Here is a 19,453-nt window from a genome sequence, read left to right as displayed (position 1 = left end):
TTCGAAATAAAATGTTAGCTTAATGACGACCATTGCCGATTATCATAAAAATCCAATCAGTTCATTCATGTTCTTTAGGGAAGGAAATCTGCTGTGCGGGCCTAGTCTGGCCTACGTGTGATCCACAGCAATGTTGGCTATTAACTGCCTCTGGGCAATTAGGGATGGATAGTTGATTACACATTGCATGAACAAATTTATTAACAACTCTATCATTTTGTGAGAGTGCACTTGTAGAGTTTTGGTCTCCTTACCTAAGGAAGGATATATTTACTGTGGTAGGAGCACCACAAAGAGACAAGGAGGAGAGACTTAGTTTGTATTCACTAGAAGAATGAGAGATGATCTTATTGAAACTCCAACAATTCTTCCAGTGTCTGACAGGATGACTGTAGAAAAGAGTGCCCCTGCTGGACTGCTGAGTCCAGAGGTAAAAACAATGACTGCAGATGCTGAAAACCAGATTCTGGATTAGTGGTGCTGGAAAAGCATAGCAGTTCAGGCAGCATCCGAGGAGCAGGAAAATCGACGTTTCAGGCAAAAGCCCTTCATCAGGAATAAAGGCAGAGAGCCTGAAGGCTGGAGAGAGGAGGGTGGGGGTGGGGATAAAGTAGCATGGAGTAGGAAATGACCTGGGAGTTGCAGTGGGAGAGGGACTCCCTGAGATTCTTGTAGAGAGAGGAAGAAAACTTCTTCAAGGCAGGCATCCTTGCAAGAGGATTCGCAGTAGGGTTAAAATCAACGAGGTAAAAACAATGACTGCAGATGCTGGAAACCAGATTCTGGATTAGTGGTGCTGGAAGAGCACAGCAATTCAGGCAGCATCCGAGGAGCAGGAACATCGATGTTTCGGGCCTGATGAAGGGCTTTTGCCTGAAACATTGATTTTACTGCTCCTCGGATGCTGCCTGAACTGCTGAGTGCAGAGCCAGGACCATAATCTCAGAATAAGGGCTGGACCATTTCAGACCCAGAATGAAGAGGAATTTTCCAGAGGGTGGTGAATCTTTGGAGTACACTACCCCACAAGGCTGTGGAAACTCAGTCATTGAACAGGTTCAAGACAGAAATCGATGGATCACTGTAGACCAATGACATTGGGCAGGTATAGGGAGACAGTGCAGGAAAGTGGCCTTAACAAGGCAGCACAGTGCCTCAGTGGTTAGCACTGCTGCCTCACAGCGCCAGGGACTCGTGTTTGATTCCGCTCTCGGGTGACTGTCCGTGTGGAGTTTGCACATTCTCCCCAGCGTCTGCGTGGGATTTCCTCTGGGTGCTCCGATTTCCTCCCACAGTCCAAAGGTGTGCAGGCTAGGTGGATTGGCCTTGCAAAATTGCCCATCGTGGCCAGGGATGTTTAGGTTGGATGCATTGGCCATGGGAAATGCAGGGTGACAGGGATAGGAGCTGGGTTGGGGTGGGAAACACTTCAGAGGTTCATGTGGGCTGAGTGGCCTGCTATCAGACTGTAGGGATTCCATTCAAAGCTAATGATCAGCCATGTTTTATTGAAAGGCTTGAGGAGCTGAAGGACCTGTTTCTGTGGATGTTAATGCTCCCGTCAGCTAGTTCTCAAAGAAGAGATAGTTCTTCCTCCGAGTGCCTTGACTAATATTCCTACCTCTGAGGAGAAAGTGAGGTCTGCAGATGCTGGAGATCAGAGCTGAAAATGTGTTGCTGGAAAAGCGCAGCAGGTCAGGCAGCATCCAGGGAACAGGAGAATCGGCGTTTCGGGCATAGGCCCTTCTTCAGGAATGAGGAAAGTTTGTCCAGCAGGCTAAGATAAAAGGTAGGGAGGAGGGACTTGGGGGAGGGGCGTCGGAAATGTGATAGGTGGAAAGAGGTCAAGGTGAGGGTGATAGGTCAGACTGGGGTGGAGGCGGAGAGGTCAGGAAGAAGATCGCAGGTTAGGAAGGCGGTGCTGAATTCGATGGATTTGACTGAGACAAGGTGGGGGAGGGGAAATGAGGAAACTGGTGAAATCCGAGTTCATCCCTTGTGGTTGGAGGGTTCCTAGGCGGAAGATGAGGCGCTCTTCCTCCAACCGTCGTGTTGTTGTGGTCTGGCGATGGAGGAGTCCAAAGACCTGCATATCCTTGGTGGAGTGGGAGGGGGAGTTGAAGTGTTGAGCCACAGGGTGGCTGGGTTGGTTGGTCCGGGTGTCTCAGAGGTGTTCTTTGAAACGCTCCGCAAGTAGGCGGCCTGTCTCCCCAATATAGAGGAGGCCACATCGGGTGCAGAGGATGCAATAGATGATGTGTGTGGAGGTGCAGGTGAATCTGTGGCGGATATGGAAGTTTCCTTTGGGGCCTTGGAGGGAGGTGAGGGGGGAGGTGTGGGCGCAAGTCTTGCACCTCCTGCGGTTGCAGGGGAAGGTGCCGGGAGTGGAGGTTGGGTTGGTGGGGGGTGTGGATCTGACGAGGGAGTCACAGAGGGAATGGTCTTTACAGAATGCTGATAGGGGAGGGGAGGGAAATATATCCTTGGTGGTGGGGTCCGTTTGGAGGTGGTGGAAATGATGGCGGATGATGCGCTGTACATGGAGATTGGTGGGGTGGTAGGTGAGGACCAGTGGGGTTCTGTCCTGGTGGCGGTTGGAGGGGCGGGGCTCAAGGGCGGAGGAGCGGGAAGTGGAAGAGATGCGGTGGAGGGCATCGTCGACCACGTCGGGGGGGAAATTGCGGTCCTTGAAGAAGGAGGCCATCTGGGTTGTACGTTTTTGGAACTGGTCCTCCTGGGAGCAGATGCGGCGGAGATGAAGGAATTGGGAGAATAGGATGGCGTTTTTACAGGGGGCAGGGTGGGAGGAGGTGTAGTCCAGGTAGCTGTGGGAGTCAGTTGGTTTGTAGTAGATGTCCGTGTTGATTCGGTCGCCTGAGATAGAAATAGAAAGGTTGAGGAAGGGGAGGGAGGAATCTGAGACTGTCCAGGTGAATTTGAGGTCGGGGTGGAACGTGTTGGTGAAGTGGATGAACTGTTCAACCTCCTCGTGGGAGCACGAGGCGGCGCCGATACAGTCATCGATGTAGCGGAGGAAAAGGTGGGGGGTGGGGCCAGTGTAGTTGCGGAAGATGGACTGTTCCACATATCCTACGAAGAGGCAGGCATAGCTGGGGCCCATGCGGGTGCCCATGGCAGGCATAGCTGGGGCCCATGCGGGCCCAACCAACCCAACCACCGTGTGGCTCAACACTTCAACTCCCCCTCCCACTCCACCAAGGATATGCAGGTCTTTGGACTCCTCCATCACCAGACCACATCAACATGACGGTTGGAGGAAGAGCGCCTCATCTTCCGCCTAGGAACCCTCCAACCACAAGGGATGAACTCGGATTTCACCAGTTTCCTCATTTCCCCTCCCCCCACCTTGTCTCAGTCAAATCCATCGAATTCAGCACCGCCTTCCTAACCTGCAATCTTCTTCCTGACCTCTCCGCCCCCACCCCAGTCTGACCTATCACCCTCACCTTGACCTCTTTCCACCTATCACATTTCCGACGCCCCTCCCCCAAGTCCCTCCTCCCTACCTTTTATCTTAGCCTGCTTGGCACACCCTCCTCATTCCTGAAGAAGGGCTTATGCCCGAAACGTCGATTCTCCTGTTCCCTGGATGCTGCCTGACCTGCTGCGCTTTTCCAGCAACACATTTTCAGCTCTGATATTCCTACCTCACCTGGTACAATCCCTATAAACAAACAAAGTCTTGTGATTTTTTTTTGTTTGGTTTATATGCTGCCTGATCAAATGATATAGCACGATGACAGTAAAGTACTAAATACTAAAAAGCTGGTGGTTAAAAAGAGCTGCAGGAACCTCTCCCGGTCCAACATACCCAACATGGGGATGTTAATCATTCCCTAACCAGCTCCATGGGCCTGATGTTTCTGACACCAGGAATTCACACAGAGCTTGGCCATTGCAGGAAAGTCCCACCAGCACAGGGGGAAACACCACAGGAGCATTTCAAGGATACAACGTATCCTCAACCAAAGTCATGGGAGACTTATGACTGAAGGTTAATTCAGGAAGGTTGATGATTGTGAGGGAATGAAGGTGAGGTGTCAGAAAGAGGGCACCTACCCCCAAACCCTTTCTCCACCTGTCCCTTTCAAGAACATCCTGCCCCTCAGGGGACAGAGTTTGCAGATCGCACAATAAACGTCTCTCAGCCAAATCGGGAAAGCAACGCATTCATGATCTCTGCCTCAGAAGGTATACAGAATTGTTCAGACTGTAACGTGAACGTATTATTTATTGTTTCCAGCTCCACATGCCGTTGCATGACGGAATTGGCTGTTTCTGTCGAACAGCGATGTTCTCCATGGGTGGGAAATGGAACGTTCAAAGCAGATTGGAAGAATACATGAATCGATAGCTGAAGTGGGTCTTCGGGCATGGTCTGTCATTTACTAAGATCGTGGTTGGTCTGACTACTGCATTGACACCGTTTTCGTGGTGTCCCCATGCCCTTAACACCTGATGCCCCTTTCAACCAAACATTTCTGTACTTCAACTTTTAATATGCTCAATACCAGCCTCTACTACTTGCCGGGGAAGAGAATTCCAACCAACAGCCCTCTGAGAAGAAATATTTCCCTTCATCTTGGTCTTGACGGGAGATTCCTATATTTTAAACGGTGCCTCCCACAAGCAGAAAGGTACTTGGAGCACTGTCCATGTCAACGATCCTCAGGATCTTATCCAAGATTATCTCTCACTCTTCTAAACCTTCTACTGCTGTAGCCTGTTCAACTCCTCCATACGGCCATAGAGTCATACAGCATTGAAACAGACCCTTTGGTCCTACCAGTTCACGCTGACCATTATCCCAAGCTAAACTAATCCCACCTGTCTATTCCAGGCCCATATCCCTCCAAACCTTTCCTATTCATGTCCTTATCCAAAGGTTTTTTAAACTTTGTAATTGTACCCACATCCACCACTTTCTCAGGATGTTCAGTCCACACGGGAACCACGCTCTGTGTAAAAAAATTGCCTCTTATCTCTTTGTTATATGTCATTACCTCATCACCTTAAAAATGTGCCCCCAGTCTTGAAATCCCTCATCCGAGGGAAAAGGGAACTATCATTAACTCTATCTATACCTCTCATTAGTTTGTAAACTTCGATCAGATGGCCTCTCAACCTCCTACACTCCAGTGAAAAAGGTCCCAGCCTATTCAGCCTTTCTTTGTAAGTCAAACCTTCCCTACCCAGCAACGTCCTGGTAAACCTCTCCTGAACCCTCTCCACTTGAGATAATCCTTTCATCCCAGCAATCAGTCAGGTGAACTGTCTCTAAATACCATCGAAGGAGGAAAAGAACTGTAAACAATATTCTACGTACAGTCTTTCGTGGGCTTATATTGTGGCAGCAATATAAGTTCCTTACCTTCATACACAACTTGCCTGGCAAATTGTTAGGAATGAATATATTTATGGATTATGAGGATTAGAAACGGGACATTTGAACATTACTGGCTTGATCATGTGATTTCTTGGAACTAGCAAGTCAAAAGGTTAGAGGTGAATATGGTTTATCTGCCGTCCACAAAGGAAAAATGAATGCACTCATGGGTCTCAAGAGCTTAAGGAATGTTTGAGCCAGAATTTTACATCTGTATTTTCCCCAACACGTTCCCAAATTTTTCTCTTTAAGTTCTGCCCACGATGCATACCAGCTCCTTACCGATATTAATTCCATACAGAAATCTTCCCAGCACAATCATCTCGAATGACCTTGCCATCCTGCTGAAGCCCATTATTAGTGCAGCCACAATCGCTACAATGCTATTACAGAGCAGAGATTTCTTTCTGAAACACAAGTGTGGCCAATTTAGTTGGATGTGGTCTGAACAATTACTATCTTTACTAAGTAACAAGGAATAATAATTAATCTTGCACCCTCAGCAAAATACAGTACCCAAGTCCTCTTCCATGGAGTTTCAGCAATAATCAAACAAGATAAATAATCAGTCAAAAGCAGCTCAGAATTAGTTTATCATTCACATCTAAGTCATCTCTGTAATGTTCATGGTCAAAATGAATACCACCCAATTGAAAATACCTGCTGAATTTTCATCCCTCATCTTTATTACACAGCACATTGGATTAATTCACTCACCGTTTTTTATTATACATGGGGTCAGTTAGTTTAGTTGCCTGGACAGCAGGCTACTGACAAAAAGAGACGCCAACAGTCAAATTCCCTCACTGGCTCAGGTTTCCATGAAAGTCCCACCTTCTCAATTTGGCCCATTGTCTGAGGCATGGTGACCCTCAGGTTATACCAGCACCAGTCATCTCTCTCTCTAGTGAGAAGGCAGCTCAATGGTTTGAGGATGACTCAGAAATAGGTGGGAAGGCAAGTGGTGAGAACAACACAAAGAGTCTGCAGAGGGATGTGGACAGGTTAAGCAAGTGAACAAAAACTTGGGAGATTGAATATAATGTGGGCAAATGTGAATTTATGCACTTTGGCAGGAAGAATAGAGGAGCTGAATATTGTTTAAATTGAGAAAGACCTCAAAAAGCTTCAGGACAGAGGAATTTGGAAGTTCTTATCCATAGCATCCAAGTTCAGCGATTAATAAGGAAGGCAAATGGGAAGAACGGTGACCTTTATTTCAAAGGGAATGGAGTATAAAAACAGGAATGTCTTACTAAAACTACTCAGACCACAGCTGGAATACCGAACTGTGAACAGTGTTGGGCCCTTTACCCAAGGGAAGATCTCCTGGCATTGGAGGCAGTCCACAGAAGGCCGACTTGGCTGATACCAGGTATCGAGGGACCTTTTTCTAATGAGAGATTGAGTAGATTGCACATTGAAATATAGAAGGATGAGAGGTGATCTGAGAGAACTTGATAAGGTAGACGAAGGAAGATTGTTTCTCCTTGTGGGAGAGACCAGCAGCAGAGGGTATAATTTCAGAATAAGGGGTCACACCTTTAACACAGAGAAGGGGAGAGCTTTCTTCTCCCAGAGAGTAGTCAATCTGTGGAATTCTTTAACTCATAGGCCTGTTAAGGCTGAGCCGTTAAGAATATTGAAGGCTGAGACAGATTTTTAATCAGTCAGGGAATCAAGGATAATGGGGAAAAGGCAGGAAAATGAAGTTGAGAATTAGCAGAGCAGCCATGATCTCACTGAGTGGTGGAGCAGACTAGATAAGTTGAGTCTGCTCCTACATCTTATCATATGATAAGTTCCTATGTCCAATTCGAACAAGTTACAAAAAGAGACAGTTACATAGCCAGCAGTTCTGTACTTTGTAGCACAGATTGATTGCCACTGTTCCTACCTTCCATACTTCAGTGTTAAAACAGCAGCAATTTGTGCTCCGACCAGCCCTCCGACAGGGTATACAGCTACAATGAAGGACCACAAAAGCATCAAGGAATATTCCTGCAGTGGTGTTTCATATCTCTCAATCCATGTTTCATTGATGAAGCTCTTAATATGCTGCAAGAATGAACAGAAGGTAACATCTAACATCAAACTCAGAAATATTTTTTAAAGAGCATTAGCAGAATTGAGATTGTGAGCGTCAGCATGTCAGAGAGTGTGTGTAGGTGTGTAAGTATCTGTCAGTGTGTAAGAGTCAGTCAGTGTGTGTCTTTCAGTGTGTGAGTGTTAGTCAGTGTGTAACTGTCAGTGTGTGAGTGTAGTTTTTGAGTATGTCAGTGTGTAACTGTGAGTGTCTTTCAGTGTGTGAGTGTTAGTCAGTGTGTAACTGTGTGAGTGTCAGTTTTTGAGTGTGTCAGTGTGTAACTGTGAGTGCCTTTCAGTGTGTGAGTGTTAGTCAGTGTGTAACTGTCAGTGTGTGAGTATAGTTTTTGAGTGTGTCAGTGTGTAACTGTGAGTGTCTTTCAGTGTGTGAGTGTTAGTCAGTGTGTAACTGTGTGTGTGTCAGTTTTTGAGTGTGTCAGTGTGTAACTATCAGTGTGTGCGTCTGCCAGTGTGTAACGCCGATGTATGAGCATCTATCAGTGTGTGATTGTCAGCAGTTGAAAATTGTGTGTGGTATTTGTAATATGGGTATCGGGATGTTTAGGCGTTTTTCTTACCTCTGATGATGGATTGATGGCAGATATATTGAACCCAAACTGGAAACTCCCACCAATCCCCACAGAGAAGATGAAGAATATAAACTTCCTTCTATGGAGCTGCAAAATGAAACAGAAAGGATTGATGAAAATAAAATAACACGGTTTAAGAATGCACAGCCGCAACTATAAAACAGAAACTTGTCCAGGGTCTGTGACAAAGTGCTCTCACCCAGCTGAGTGTAATGACCATCAGTAAATAGAAAATCTGTTTGCGTGTCTGCTAATGGAAACTCCCTGCTCTTTCTCCTTTAGTTTAGTCACAGAGCAGTCCAATATTGATCGACATCACAGGTAGAGTCAGCATGGATAGAGCTGACCGGGGTTTTTGTGGCAGCAGGCAGGACTTAAGGATAGTGTGTTGCCTTCCTGGTGCCAGGGTTAAAGACATCACAGACAGAGTGCAGGAAATCCTCAAGGACGAGCGTGAAGAGCCAGAGGTGGTGGTACATATCGGCACAAATGATGTCGGGAAGAAGAGGAGGAACATACTACAGTGGGACTTCAGAGAACTAGGAAGAAGGCTGAAAAGCAGGACGTCCAGGGTGGTTATCTCCGGTTTGCTTCCAGTTTCTCGGGCTGGTGAGGCCAGAAACAGGGAGATAATGGACTTGAACGTGTGGTTGGGGAACTGGTGCAGGAAGCAAGGATTTAAATTCTTGGATCACTGGGGTATGTTTTGTGGTAAGCATAAATTATACAAGAGAGACGGTTTGCACCTTAATAGGTTAGGGACCAGCATTCTGGCAGGCCGGTTTGCTACTGCAACACAGCTACGTTTAAACTAAGTAGCGGGGGAGGAGGGGGGAGGGGACAAACTGGATGTTTAAAAAGGAAATTGGAGGGAAATTTAGAACAAGGAAAGTCAAGAAAGACAACTGTATCAATGAGGCAGAAAACTCAGAAAGGGATCATGCTGTAAGGTTGAGTGAAATAGGAGTTGATGGGAAGGGTGAGGGCAGTAACAAATTAAAAATACTATACATGAATGCACGAAGCATTAAAAATAAGATGGATGAGTTTGAGGCTCTCTTGGAAATTGACAGATACGATATTGTGGGGATAACTGAGACGTGGCTTCAAGTGGACAGGGCCTGGGAAATGAATATTCAAGGCTACACGTGCTATCGTAAGGACAGACTGACTGGCAGAGGGGGTGGGGTGGCCTTGTTGGTAAGGGATGATATTCAGTCCCTTGCGCGGGGGACCTAGAGTCAGGGGATGTAGAGTCAGTGTGGATAGAGCTGAGAAATTCTAAGGGTAAAAAGACCCTCTTGGGAGTTATCTACAGGCCCCCAAACAGTAGTCTGGATGTTGGATGTAAGTTGAATCAGGAGCTGAAATTGGCCTGTCGCAAAAATGTTACTACAGTTGTTATGGGGGATTTCAACATGCAGGTAGACTGGGAGAATCAGGATGGTATTGGACCTCAAGAAAGAGACTTTGTGGAGTGCCTCCGAGATGGATTCTTGGAACAGCTGGTGCTTGAGCCTACCAGGGAGAAGGCAATTCTGGATCTGGTATTGTGCAATGAACCAGAATTGATCAGGGACCTCGCAGTGAAGGAGCCATTGGGAAGTAGTGACCATAATACAATAAGCTTCAATCTGCAATTTGAGAAGGAGAGGGTACAGTCGGAAGTGACAGTACTTCTGTTGAATAAAGGGAACTATGGAGCTATGATGGAGGAGTTGGCCAAAGTTTAATGGTGCAATGTCTTAGCAGGGATGACCGTGGAGGAACAAAGGCAGATATTTCTGCGTATAATGCAGAAGATGCAGGATCAGTTCATTCCAAAAAGGAAGAAAGATCCTAGGAGGAGGCAGGGGTGGCCGTGGCTGACGAGGGAAATTAAGAAACATATAAAGTTAAAAGAGAAAAAATATAACATAGCAAAGATAAGTGGGAAAATGGAGGACTGGGAAGCTTTTAAAGAACAACAGGGGATTACTAAGAAGGAAATACGCAGAGAAAAACTGAGGTATGAAGGTAAACTGGCCAATAATATAAAGGAGGATAGTAAAAGCTTTTTTAGGTATGTGAAAGGCAAAAAAATGGTTAAGACTAAAATTGGGTCCTTGAAGACAGAAACAGGGGAACATATTACGGGGAACAAAGAAATGGCAGAAGAATTGAATTGGTAATTCAGATCTGTGTTCACTGGGGAAGACACAAGCAATCTCCCTGAGGTAACAGTGGCTGAAGGACCTGAACTGAAAGGAATTTATATTTGCCAGGATTTGGTGTTGGAGAGACTGTTAGGTCTGAAGGCTGATAAGTCCCCGGGGCCTGATGGTCTACATCCCAGGGTACTGAAGGAGGTGGCTCGAGAAATCGTGGATGCGTTGGTGATTATTTTCCAGAGTTCGATAGATTCGGGATCAGTTCCTGCAGATTGGAGGTGGCTAATGTTGTACCACTTTTTAAGAAAGGTGGGAGAGAGAAAGCAGGAAATTATAGACCAGTTAGTCTGACCTCAGTGGTGGGAAAGATGTTGGAGTCTATTATAAAGGATGAAATTACGACACATCTGGATAGTAGTAACAGGATAGGTCAAAGTCAGCATGGATTTATGAAGGGGAAATCATGTTTGACTAATTTTCTGGAAATGTTTGAGGATGTAACTCTGAAGATGGATGAGGGAGATCCAGTAGATGTAGTGTACCTGGACTTTCAGAAGGCTTTTGATAGGAGGTTAGTGAGCAAAATTAGGGAGCATGGTATTGGGGGCAAAGTACTAACTTGGATTGAAAGTTGGTTGGCTGATGGGAAACAAAGAGTAGTGATAAACGGCTCCGTTTCGGAATGGCAGGCAGTGATCAGTGGGGTACTGCAGGGATCAGTGCTGGGACCACAGATTTTTACAATGTATATTAATGATATAGAAGATGATATTAGTAATAACATTAGCAAATTTGCTGATGATACTAAGCTGGGTGGCAGGGTGAAATGTGAGGAGGATGTTAGGAAATTACAGGGTGGCCTGGACAGGTTAGGTGAGTGGTCAGATGCATGGCAGATGCAGTTTAATGTAGATAAATGTATGGTTATCCACTTTGGTGGCAAGAACAGGAAGGCAGATTACTACCTAAATGGGATCAATTTTGGTAAAGGGACAGTACAAAGAGATCTTGGTGTTCTTGTACACCAGTCAATGAAGGTAAGCATGCAGGTACAGCAGGTAGTGAAGAAGGCTAATAGCATGCTGGCCTTCATAACAAGATGGATTGAGTATAGAAGCAAAGAGGTTCTTCTGCAGCTGTTCAGTGCCCTGGTGATACCACACCTGGAGTATTGTGTGCAGTTCTGGTCTCCAAATTTGAGAAAAGACATTCTGGCTGTTGAGGGAGTGCAGCGTAGGTTCACAAGGTCAATTCCTGAAATGGCGGGACTACCTTATGCTGAAAGACTGGAGCGACTGGACTTGTATACCTTTGAGTTTAGAAGACTGAGAGGGGATCTGATTGAGACATATAAGATTATTAAAGAATTGGACACTCTGGAGGCAGGAAACATGTTTCTGCTGATGGGTGAGTGCCGAACCAGAGGACACAGCTTAAAAATACGGGGTAGACCATTTAGGACAGAGATGAGGAGAAACTTCTTCACCCAGAGAGTGGTGGCTGTGTGGAATGCTCTGCCCCAGAGGGCAGTGGAGGCCCAGTCTCTGGATTCATTTAAGAAGGAGTTGGATAGAGCTCTCAAGGATAGTGGAATCAAGAGTTATGGACATAAGGCAGGAACAGGATACTGATTAAGGATGATCAGCCATGATCATATTGAATGGTGGTGCAGGCTCAAAGGGCAGAATGGCCTACTCCTGCACCTATTGTCTATTGTCTATTGTATATTGAACCCAGTTCCCCACTATTCCTTCCCAATCTTTGATGCTTTGCCACCTGACATCCAGTGCCATATGCAATGTCCTTCAGCAACCTATAGCCTTGCTGATGCACAAGGACATGTCGGGTTCCTGTCCTGCCAGATTAATATTTATTCTGACTTGAACAGTTGGAAATTATGAAGGGTGTTGATATGGTGGTACCACTTTCAGAACCACATGGGAGTTTTGGGAGAATTTCTTTTTAACTTCCTGAACTGTTACCATCAGGAAAGCACTTCCTGAAAATGTAGTGAAGCAGAATTAAAAATAGATTCCGAAGAGGGAAGCATTACAGGCCTCTGTAAAGTGTAGGGGAGTGTGACAAATTGGATTTTTTAAAATTTGCTCATGGGGTGTCGGTATGGCTGGCTGGGCAAGCATTTATTGTCCACCCCTGATCAACCGTCGGAAAGTGATGGTGAGCTGCCTTCTTGAACTGCTGCAGTCTTTGGGGCATAAGCACAATGCTGCTAGTGAGGAGTTCCAGCATTTTGACTCAGCAACACACAAGGAACAGTGATAGCTTTCCTGGTTGGGATGGTTTGAGGAGGAACTTGCTGATGGGAGTGTCCCCATGCATACCTCTCAGGAGGTGGAGGTCGCTGGTTTGGCAAGTGGTGTTGAAGGAGCCTTGCTTCTATCACGCTGCTATCACTGTGGGCCAGTGGTGAATGGAGTAAATGTTGAAGGACTGCTTTGTCCTGTATGGTGTCAAGTTATTTGGGTATTGTTGGAGTTGTAGCAATTCAGGCAACTGTTGTGTATTCCGTCTCAATCCTGACTTGTGCCTTGTTGACGATGGACAGGATTTGGGGAGTCAGGAAGTGAGTTACTTGCCATAGAATTCCCTGCCTCTGGTCTGCTTTTGTAGTCACTTGTTTTTATATCATAGAATCCCTACAGTGTGGAAGCACTGCGATAGGGTTAGGGTTAGGGTTAGACTTGATTCAGCCCATCAAGTCCACACTGACTCTCTAAAGAGCATCCTACCCAGACCTCAGCCCCATAATCCTGTATTTCCCACTGCTTACCCACCTAGCCTATGTATCCTTGGACACTATGGGCAATTTAGCATGGCTACTCCACCTAAACTGCACATCTTTGGGAGGAAACCGGAGCACCTGGAGGAAACCCACGCAGACACGGGAAGAAGGTGTCAACTCCACACAGGCAGTCACCTGAGGGTGGAATCGAACCTGGGTCACATTGTTATGGATGAGGCCAGACCACTCAAAACCCAGACTGTAACTTTGCTACCTGTTTTAGCTAAGTGTATAGTGGATATTCCTGGAGTAACATAGCTGGTTTGACTGCCAAGTTTTAAACAAACAAAATTTACAAACTTAAAAATATGACACGCAAAGAAGAGAAAACAGAATACCGGATAACTTATCCTATCCAAACCCGGCTTAATGATGCTGTTCGGAAAATACTTGCAACAGTCCCAATCCACACATCCCTTAGCACAAACAGTAAAAATTAAACAAACTAGAGTTTGAGCTGGAGAGAGAGGTCAGCAGCCTGTTTCACACATCCCCTGCTGAAACTGAACTGTTTAAAGTTCTGAACTGAATAAAACAAAAACTCTAATCTATGTGAAGGCTAGCTATACAGCTAGCTGACCACTCCTTCAATTATGCCAGTCTTTTTTAAAGACATGAAAGCTTTCGGCTGAAGCACTATCTGTTAGGAGTAAACAAAGGGCCCCAATAAACCTTTCAAACTCAGCCTAGTCGGAGCCTGGCCGCTTACCCCCTCTCTGGGAAAAAAACACAATGGTAAAGTTACTTTGTAAAAATAACCATTTTTAATGGCATCATGAAGCAGCAGTGTTAACCACTGGGCGACTGTGGCACACAACGGCTGGTCCACTTGAGTTACAAGTTAATGGAAACTCCCGGGATGTTGATATTGGGAGTATTCAGCAACAGTAATGCCACTGAATATCAAGGGCGGTTGGTTAGATTCAGTCTTAGAGCCATAGAGATATACATCAAGGAAACACACCCTTCGGTCCAACTCATCTTGCTGATCAAATATCCCAAATTAATCTAGTCAAATTTGCCAGCATTTGGCCCATATCCATCCAAATCCTTCCTATTCATTTACCTATCCAGATGTCTTTCAAATGTTGTAATTGTACCAGCCTCCACCACTTCATCTGGCAGCTCATTCCATTCACGCACCACCCTCTGCGTGAAAATGTTGCCTCTTAGGTCACTTTTAAATCTTTCCCCTCTTGCCCTAAGCCTACGTCCTCTAGTTCTGGACTCCCCCACCCCAGGGAACATTCCTTGTTTATTTACCCTATCTATGTCCCTCATGATTTTATACAACTCTATACAGACATCCCTCAGGCTTCGACACTCCAGGGAAAATAGCCCCACCTATTTAGCTTCTCCCTATAGCTTGTTGGAGATAGTTATTGCCTGGCACTTGTGAGGTTTGTATGTCATTTGCGTTATGACCCCAGCTGTTGGTAATATTGGATACATCAAATCCCAGAGTGAAGCCTGGTTGTTAGACCATAAATCTTTACTTTGGCAGTTTGATGTTCAGTCAGTGAACAGACTCACAATAGGATGCAATATACATTTAACAAAATAATGTACATTTATCCCACAAAGGAAAGGGGAAACAAAACAATTCTGAAAAATTTAGCATAAATCACAAATAGAAAAATAACAACCATTTTTCCCATCATTTTCTTTTGCACCCAAAACTAGTGAAGTATCACGCAATGTTGCAGGTTTGACTTTAGCAACAAAATTGAAGTTTATTAACAAAATGAATGAAAGTAAAATAGAATTAACCAAACCATCTACTTATAATACCAAGTCAAAGTTTAATCATATTAATTCCTCAAACTCCATAATAAACTGAAAGGAAAAAAACAGTTTTTATTGTAATACCCAAAACATACACATACAATACTCACGGCAGAGTCCCTGTATCAAATATTTCAATGGATTTGAGTTACCTGGGTTTTCAACTCTTAGGCTGGAACTGCAGAGAGTGTCTTTCTGGAACTATTACACACTGAGCTTCAAGGTACTCAGCTTTGTGTGACCTCTTCAAGGTTTTATCCCAACATTTCTGGTCTGGGACTAACAATAACTCTTCACCCTGAAGTAACTTAGTTCACTATAAATCTATCCCCTCTTAGGAATGCTGATCTACACACCAAGCCAATTCCAAGGACTGCCCAAATCTCAGTGTACAACAGCAACCAAAAGTCTCAGTCTCTCTAAACAGTGGATGTTTCTCCTAAGCCAAAGAAAAGTTCCAAAGATTTCTAAAAACACCTTGAGGACCCATCATTTTCCTTGTTGGATCGCATGACAATCTCAGAGAGACAAAAATCAATTAGTGCTGTACAGCAATCCATTACTGCTGTACAAAAATCAATTAGTGCTGTACAACAATCCGTTAGTGCTGTACAACAATCCATTAGTGCTGTACAACAATCCGTTAGTGCTGTACAACAATCCGTTAGTGATGTACAACAATCCGTTAGTGCTGTACAACAATCCATTAGTGCTGTACAACAATCCGTTAGTGCTGTACAACAATCCGTTAGTGCTGTACAACAATCCGTTAGTGATGTACAACAATCCGTTAGTGCTATACAACAATCCGTTAGTGCTGTACAACAATCCGTTAGTGCTATACAACAATCCGTTAGTGCTGTACAACAATCCGTTAGTGCTGTACAACAATCTGTTAGTGCTATACAACAATCCGTTAGTGCTGTACAACAATCCGTTAGTGCTGTACAACAATCCGTTAGTGCTATACAACAATCCATTAGTCCTGTACAACAATCCGTTAGTGCTGTACAACAATCCGTTAGTGCTGTACAACAATCCGTTAGTGCTGTACAACAATCCGTTCGTGCTGTACAACAATCCGTTAGTGCTATACAACAATCCGTTAGTGCTATACAACAATCCATTACTGCTGTACAACAATCCGTTAGTGCTATACAACAATCCGTTAGTGCTATACAACAATCCATTAGTGCTGTACAACAATCCGTTAGTGCTGTACAACAATCCGTTAGTGCTATACAACAATCCGTTAGTGCTGTACAACAATCCGTTAGTGCTATACAACAATCCATTAGTGTTATACAACAATCCGTTAATGCTGTGCAACAATCCGTTAGTCCTGTACAACAATCCATTAGTGTTATACAACAATCCGTTAGTGCTGTACAACAATCCGTTAGTGCTATACAACAATCCATTAGTGTTATACAACAATCCGTTAGTGCTGTACAACAATCCGTTAGTGCTGTACAACAATCCGTTAGTGCTATACAACAATCCGTTAGTGCTGTACAACAATCCATTAGTGCTGTACAACAATCCATTAGTGTTATACAACAATCCGTTAGTGCTATACAACAATCCATTAGTGTTATACAACAATCCGTTAGTGCTGTACAACAATCCATTAGTGCTGTACAACAATCCGTTAGTGATGTACAACAATCCGTTAGTGCTGTACAACAATCCATTAGTGCTGTACAACAATCCGTTAGTGCTGTACAACAATCCGTTAGTGCTGTACAACAATCCGTTAGTGATGTACAACAATCCATTAGTGCTGTACAACAATCCGTTAGTGATGTACAACAATCCGTTAGTGCTGTACAACAATCCATTAGTGCTGTACAACAATCCGTTAGTGCTGTACAACAATCCGTTAGTGCTGTACAACAATCCGTTAGTGATGTACAACAATCCATTAGTGCTGTACAACAATCCGTTAGTGCTATACAACAATCCGTTAGTGCTATACAACAATCCGTTAGTGCTGTACAACAATCCGTTAGTGCTGTACAACAATCCGTTAGTGCTGTACAACAATCCGTTAGTGCTGTACAACAATCCGTTAGTGCTGTACAACAATCCGTTAGCGATGTACAACAATCCATTAGTGCTGTACAACAATCCGTCAGTGCTATACAACAATCCGTTAGTGCTATACAACAATCCGTTAGTGCTGTACAACAATCCGTTAGTGCTATACAACAATCCATTAGTGCTGTACAACAATCCGTTAGTGCTGTACAACAATCCGTTAGTGCTGTACAACAATCCGTTAGTGCTGTACAACAATCCGTTAGTGCTATACAACAATCCATTAGTGCTATACAACAATCCATTAGTGCTGTACAACAATCCGTTAGTGCTGTACAACAATCCGTTAGTGCTGTACAACAATCCATTAGTGCTGTACAACAATCCGTTAGTGCTGTACAACAATCCGTTAGTGCTATACAACAATCCGTTAGTCCTGTACAACAATCCGTTAGTGCTGTACAACAATCCGTTTGTGCTATACAACAATCCGTTAGTCCTGTACAACAATCCGTTAGTCCTGTACAACAATCCGTTAGTGCTGTACAACAATCCGTTTGTGCTATACAACAATCCGTTAGTCCTGTACAACAATCCGTTAGTGCTGTACAACAATCCGTTAGTGCTGTACAACAATCCGTTAGTGCTATACAACAATCCGTTAGTGCTGTACAACAATCCGTTAGTCCTGTACAACAATCCGTTAGTGCTGTACAACAATCCGTTTGTGCTATACAACAATCCGTTAGTCCTGTACAACAATCCGTTAGTGCTGTACAACAATCCGTTAGTCCTGTACAACAATCCGTTAGTGCTGTACAACAATCCGTTAGTGCTATACAACAATCCGTTAGTGCTGTACAACAATCCGTTAGTCCTGTACAACAATCCGTTAGTGCTGTACAACAATCCGTTTGTGCTATACAACAATCCGTTAGTCCTGTACAACAATCCGTTAGTGCTGTACAACAATCCGTTAGTGCTGTACAACAATCCGTTAGTGCTATACAACAATCCATTAGTGTTATACAACAATCCGTTCGTGCTGTACAACAATCCGTTAGTGCTATACAACAATCCGTTAGTGCTGTACAACAATCCGTTAGTGCTATACAACAATCCATTAGTGCTATACAACAATCCGTTAGTGCTGTACAACAATCCGTTAGTGCTATACAACAATCCGTTAGTGCTATACAACAATCCGTTAGTGCTGTACAACAATCCGTTTGTGCTATACAACAATCCGTTAGTGCTGTACAACAATCCGTTAGTGCTATACAACAATCCATTAGTGCTATACAACAATCCGTTAGTCCTGTACAACAATCCGTTAGTGCTGTACAACAATCCGTTAGTGCTATACAACAATCCATTAGTGCTATACAACAATCCGTTAGTCCTGTACAACAATCCGTTAGTGCTGTACAACAATCCGTTAGTGCTATACAACAATCCATTAGTGCTATACAACAATCCGTTAGTGATGTACAACAATCCGTTAGTGCTATACAACAATCCATTAGTGCTATACAACAATCCGTTAGTCCTGTACAACAATCCGTTAGTGCTTTACAACAATCCGTTAGTGATGTACAACAATCCGTTAGTGCTATACAACAATCCATTAGTGCTATACAAGAATCCGTTAGTCCTGTACAACAATCCGTTAGTGCTATACAACAATCCGTTAGTGCTGTACAAGAATCCGTTAGTCCTGTACAACAATCCATTAGTGCTATACAAGAATCCGTTAGTCCTGTACAACAATCCGTTAGTGCTATACAACAATCCGTTAGTGCTATACAACAATCCGTTAGTCCTGTACAACAATCCGTTAGTGCTATACAACAATCTGTTAGTGCTATACAACAATCCGTTAGTCCTGTACAACAATCCGTTAGTGCTATACAACAATCTGTTAGTGCTGTACAACAATCCGTTAGTCCTGTACAACAATCCGTTAGTGCTGTACAACAATCCGTTAGTGCTGTACAACAATCCGTTAGTGCTGTACAACAATCCGTTAGTGCTATACAACAATCCATTAGTGCTGTACAACAATCCGTTAGTGCTTTACAACAATCCGTTAGTCCTGTACAACAATCCGTTAGTGCTATACAACAATCTGTTAGTGCTATACAACAATCCGTTAGTCCTGTACAACAATCCGTTAGTGCTATACAACAATCCATTAGTCCTGTACAACAATCCGTTAGTGCTATACAACAATCTGTTAGTGCTGTACAACAATCCGTTAGTGCTGTACAACAATCCGTTAGTGCTATACAACAATCCATTAGTGCTATACAACAATCCGTTAGTCCTGTACAACAATCCGTTAGTGCTTTACAACAATCCGTTCGTGCTGTACAACAATCCGTTAGTGCTATACAACAATCCATTAGTCCTGTACAACAATCCGTTAGTGCTGTACAACAATCCGTTAGTGCTGTACAACAATCCGTTAGTGCTGTACAACAATCCGTTAGTGCTATACAACAATCCATTAGTGCTGTACAACAATCCGTTAGTGCTGTACAACAATCCGTTAGTGCTGTACAACAATCCGTTAGTGCTGTACAACAATCCG

The 19,453-nt window shown here is 44.1% G+C and overlaps 1 protein-coding gene across 3 annotated transcripts in view; it reads right to left on the bottom strand.

Moving 5' to 3' along the window:
- LOC122562421 (solute carrier family 2, facilitated glucose transporter member 11-like) overlaps nt 1–19,453 on the bottom strand; it is an 81,856-nt gene that overhangs the window by 40,735 nt on the left and 21,668 nt on the right. For all 3 annotated transcript variants that reach the window (XM_088000154.1, XM_088000153.1, XM_088000155.1), the window contains exons 2-4: nt 8,071–8,169; nt 7,305–7,465; nt 5,690–5,814 (exon numbers count right to left, since the gene is read on the bottom strand). In XM_088000154.1, the coding sequence (XP_087856280.1) occupies nt 5,690–5,814; nt 7,305–7,465; nt 8,071–8,169 (385 nt within the window). The remainder of the gene's footprint in view (nt 1–5,689; nt 5,815–7,304; nt 7,466–8,070; nt 8,170–19,453) is intronic.

Source organism: Chiloscyllium plagiosum, unplaced genomic scaffold, assembly GCF_037043375.1.
Source record: "Chiloscyllium plagiosum isolate Xiang-an unplaced genomic scaffold, Cpla_swu_hap1 HiC_scaffold_24, whole genome shotgun sequence".
Taxonomy (NCBI): Eukaryota; Metazoa; Chordata; class Chondrichthyes; order Orectolobiformes; family Hemiscylliidae; genus Chiloscyllium; species Chiloscyllium plagiosum.
Note: the sequence above shows the minus strand (reverse complement) of the source record. Positions and strands in the feature narration are given on the sequence as shown.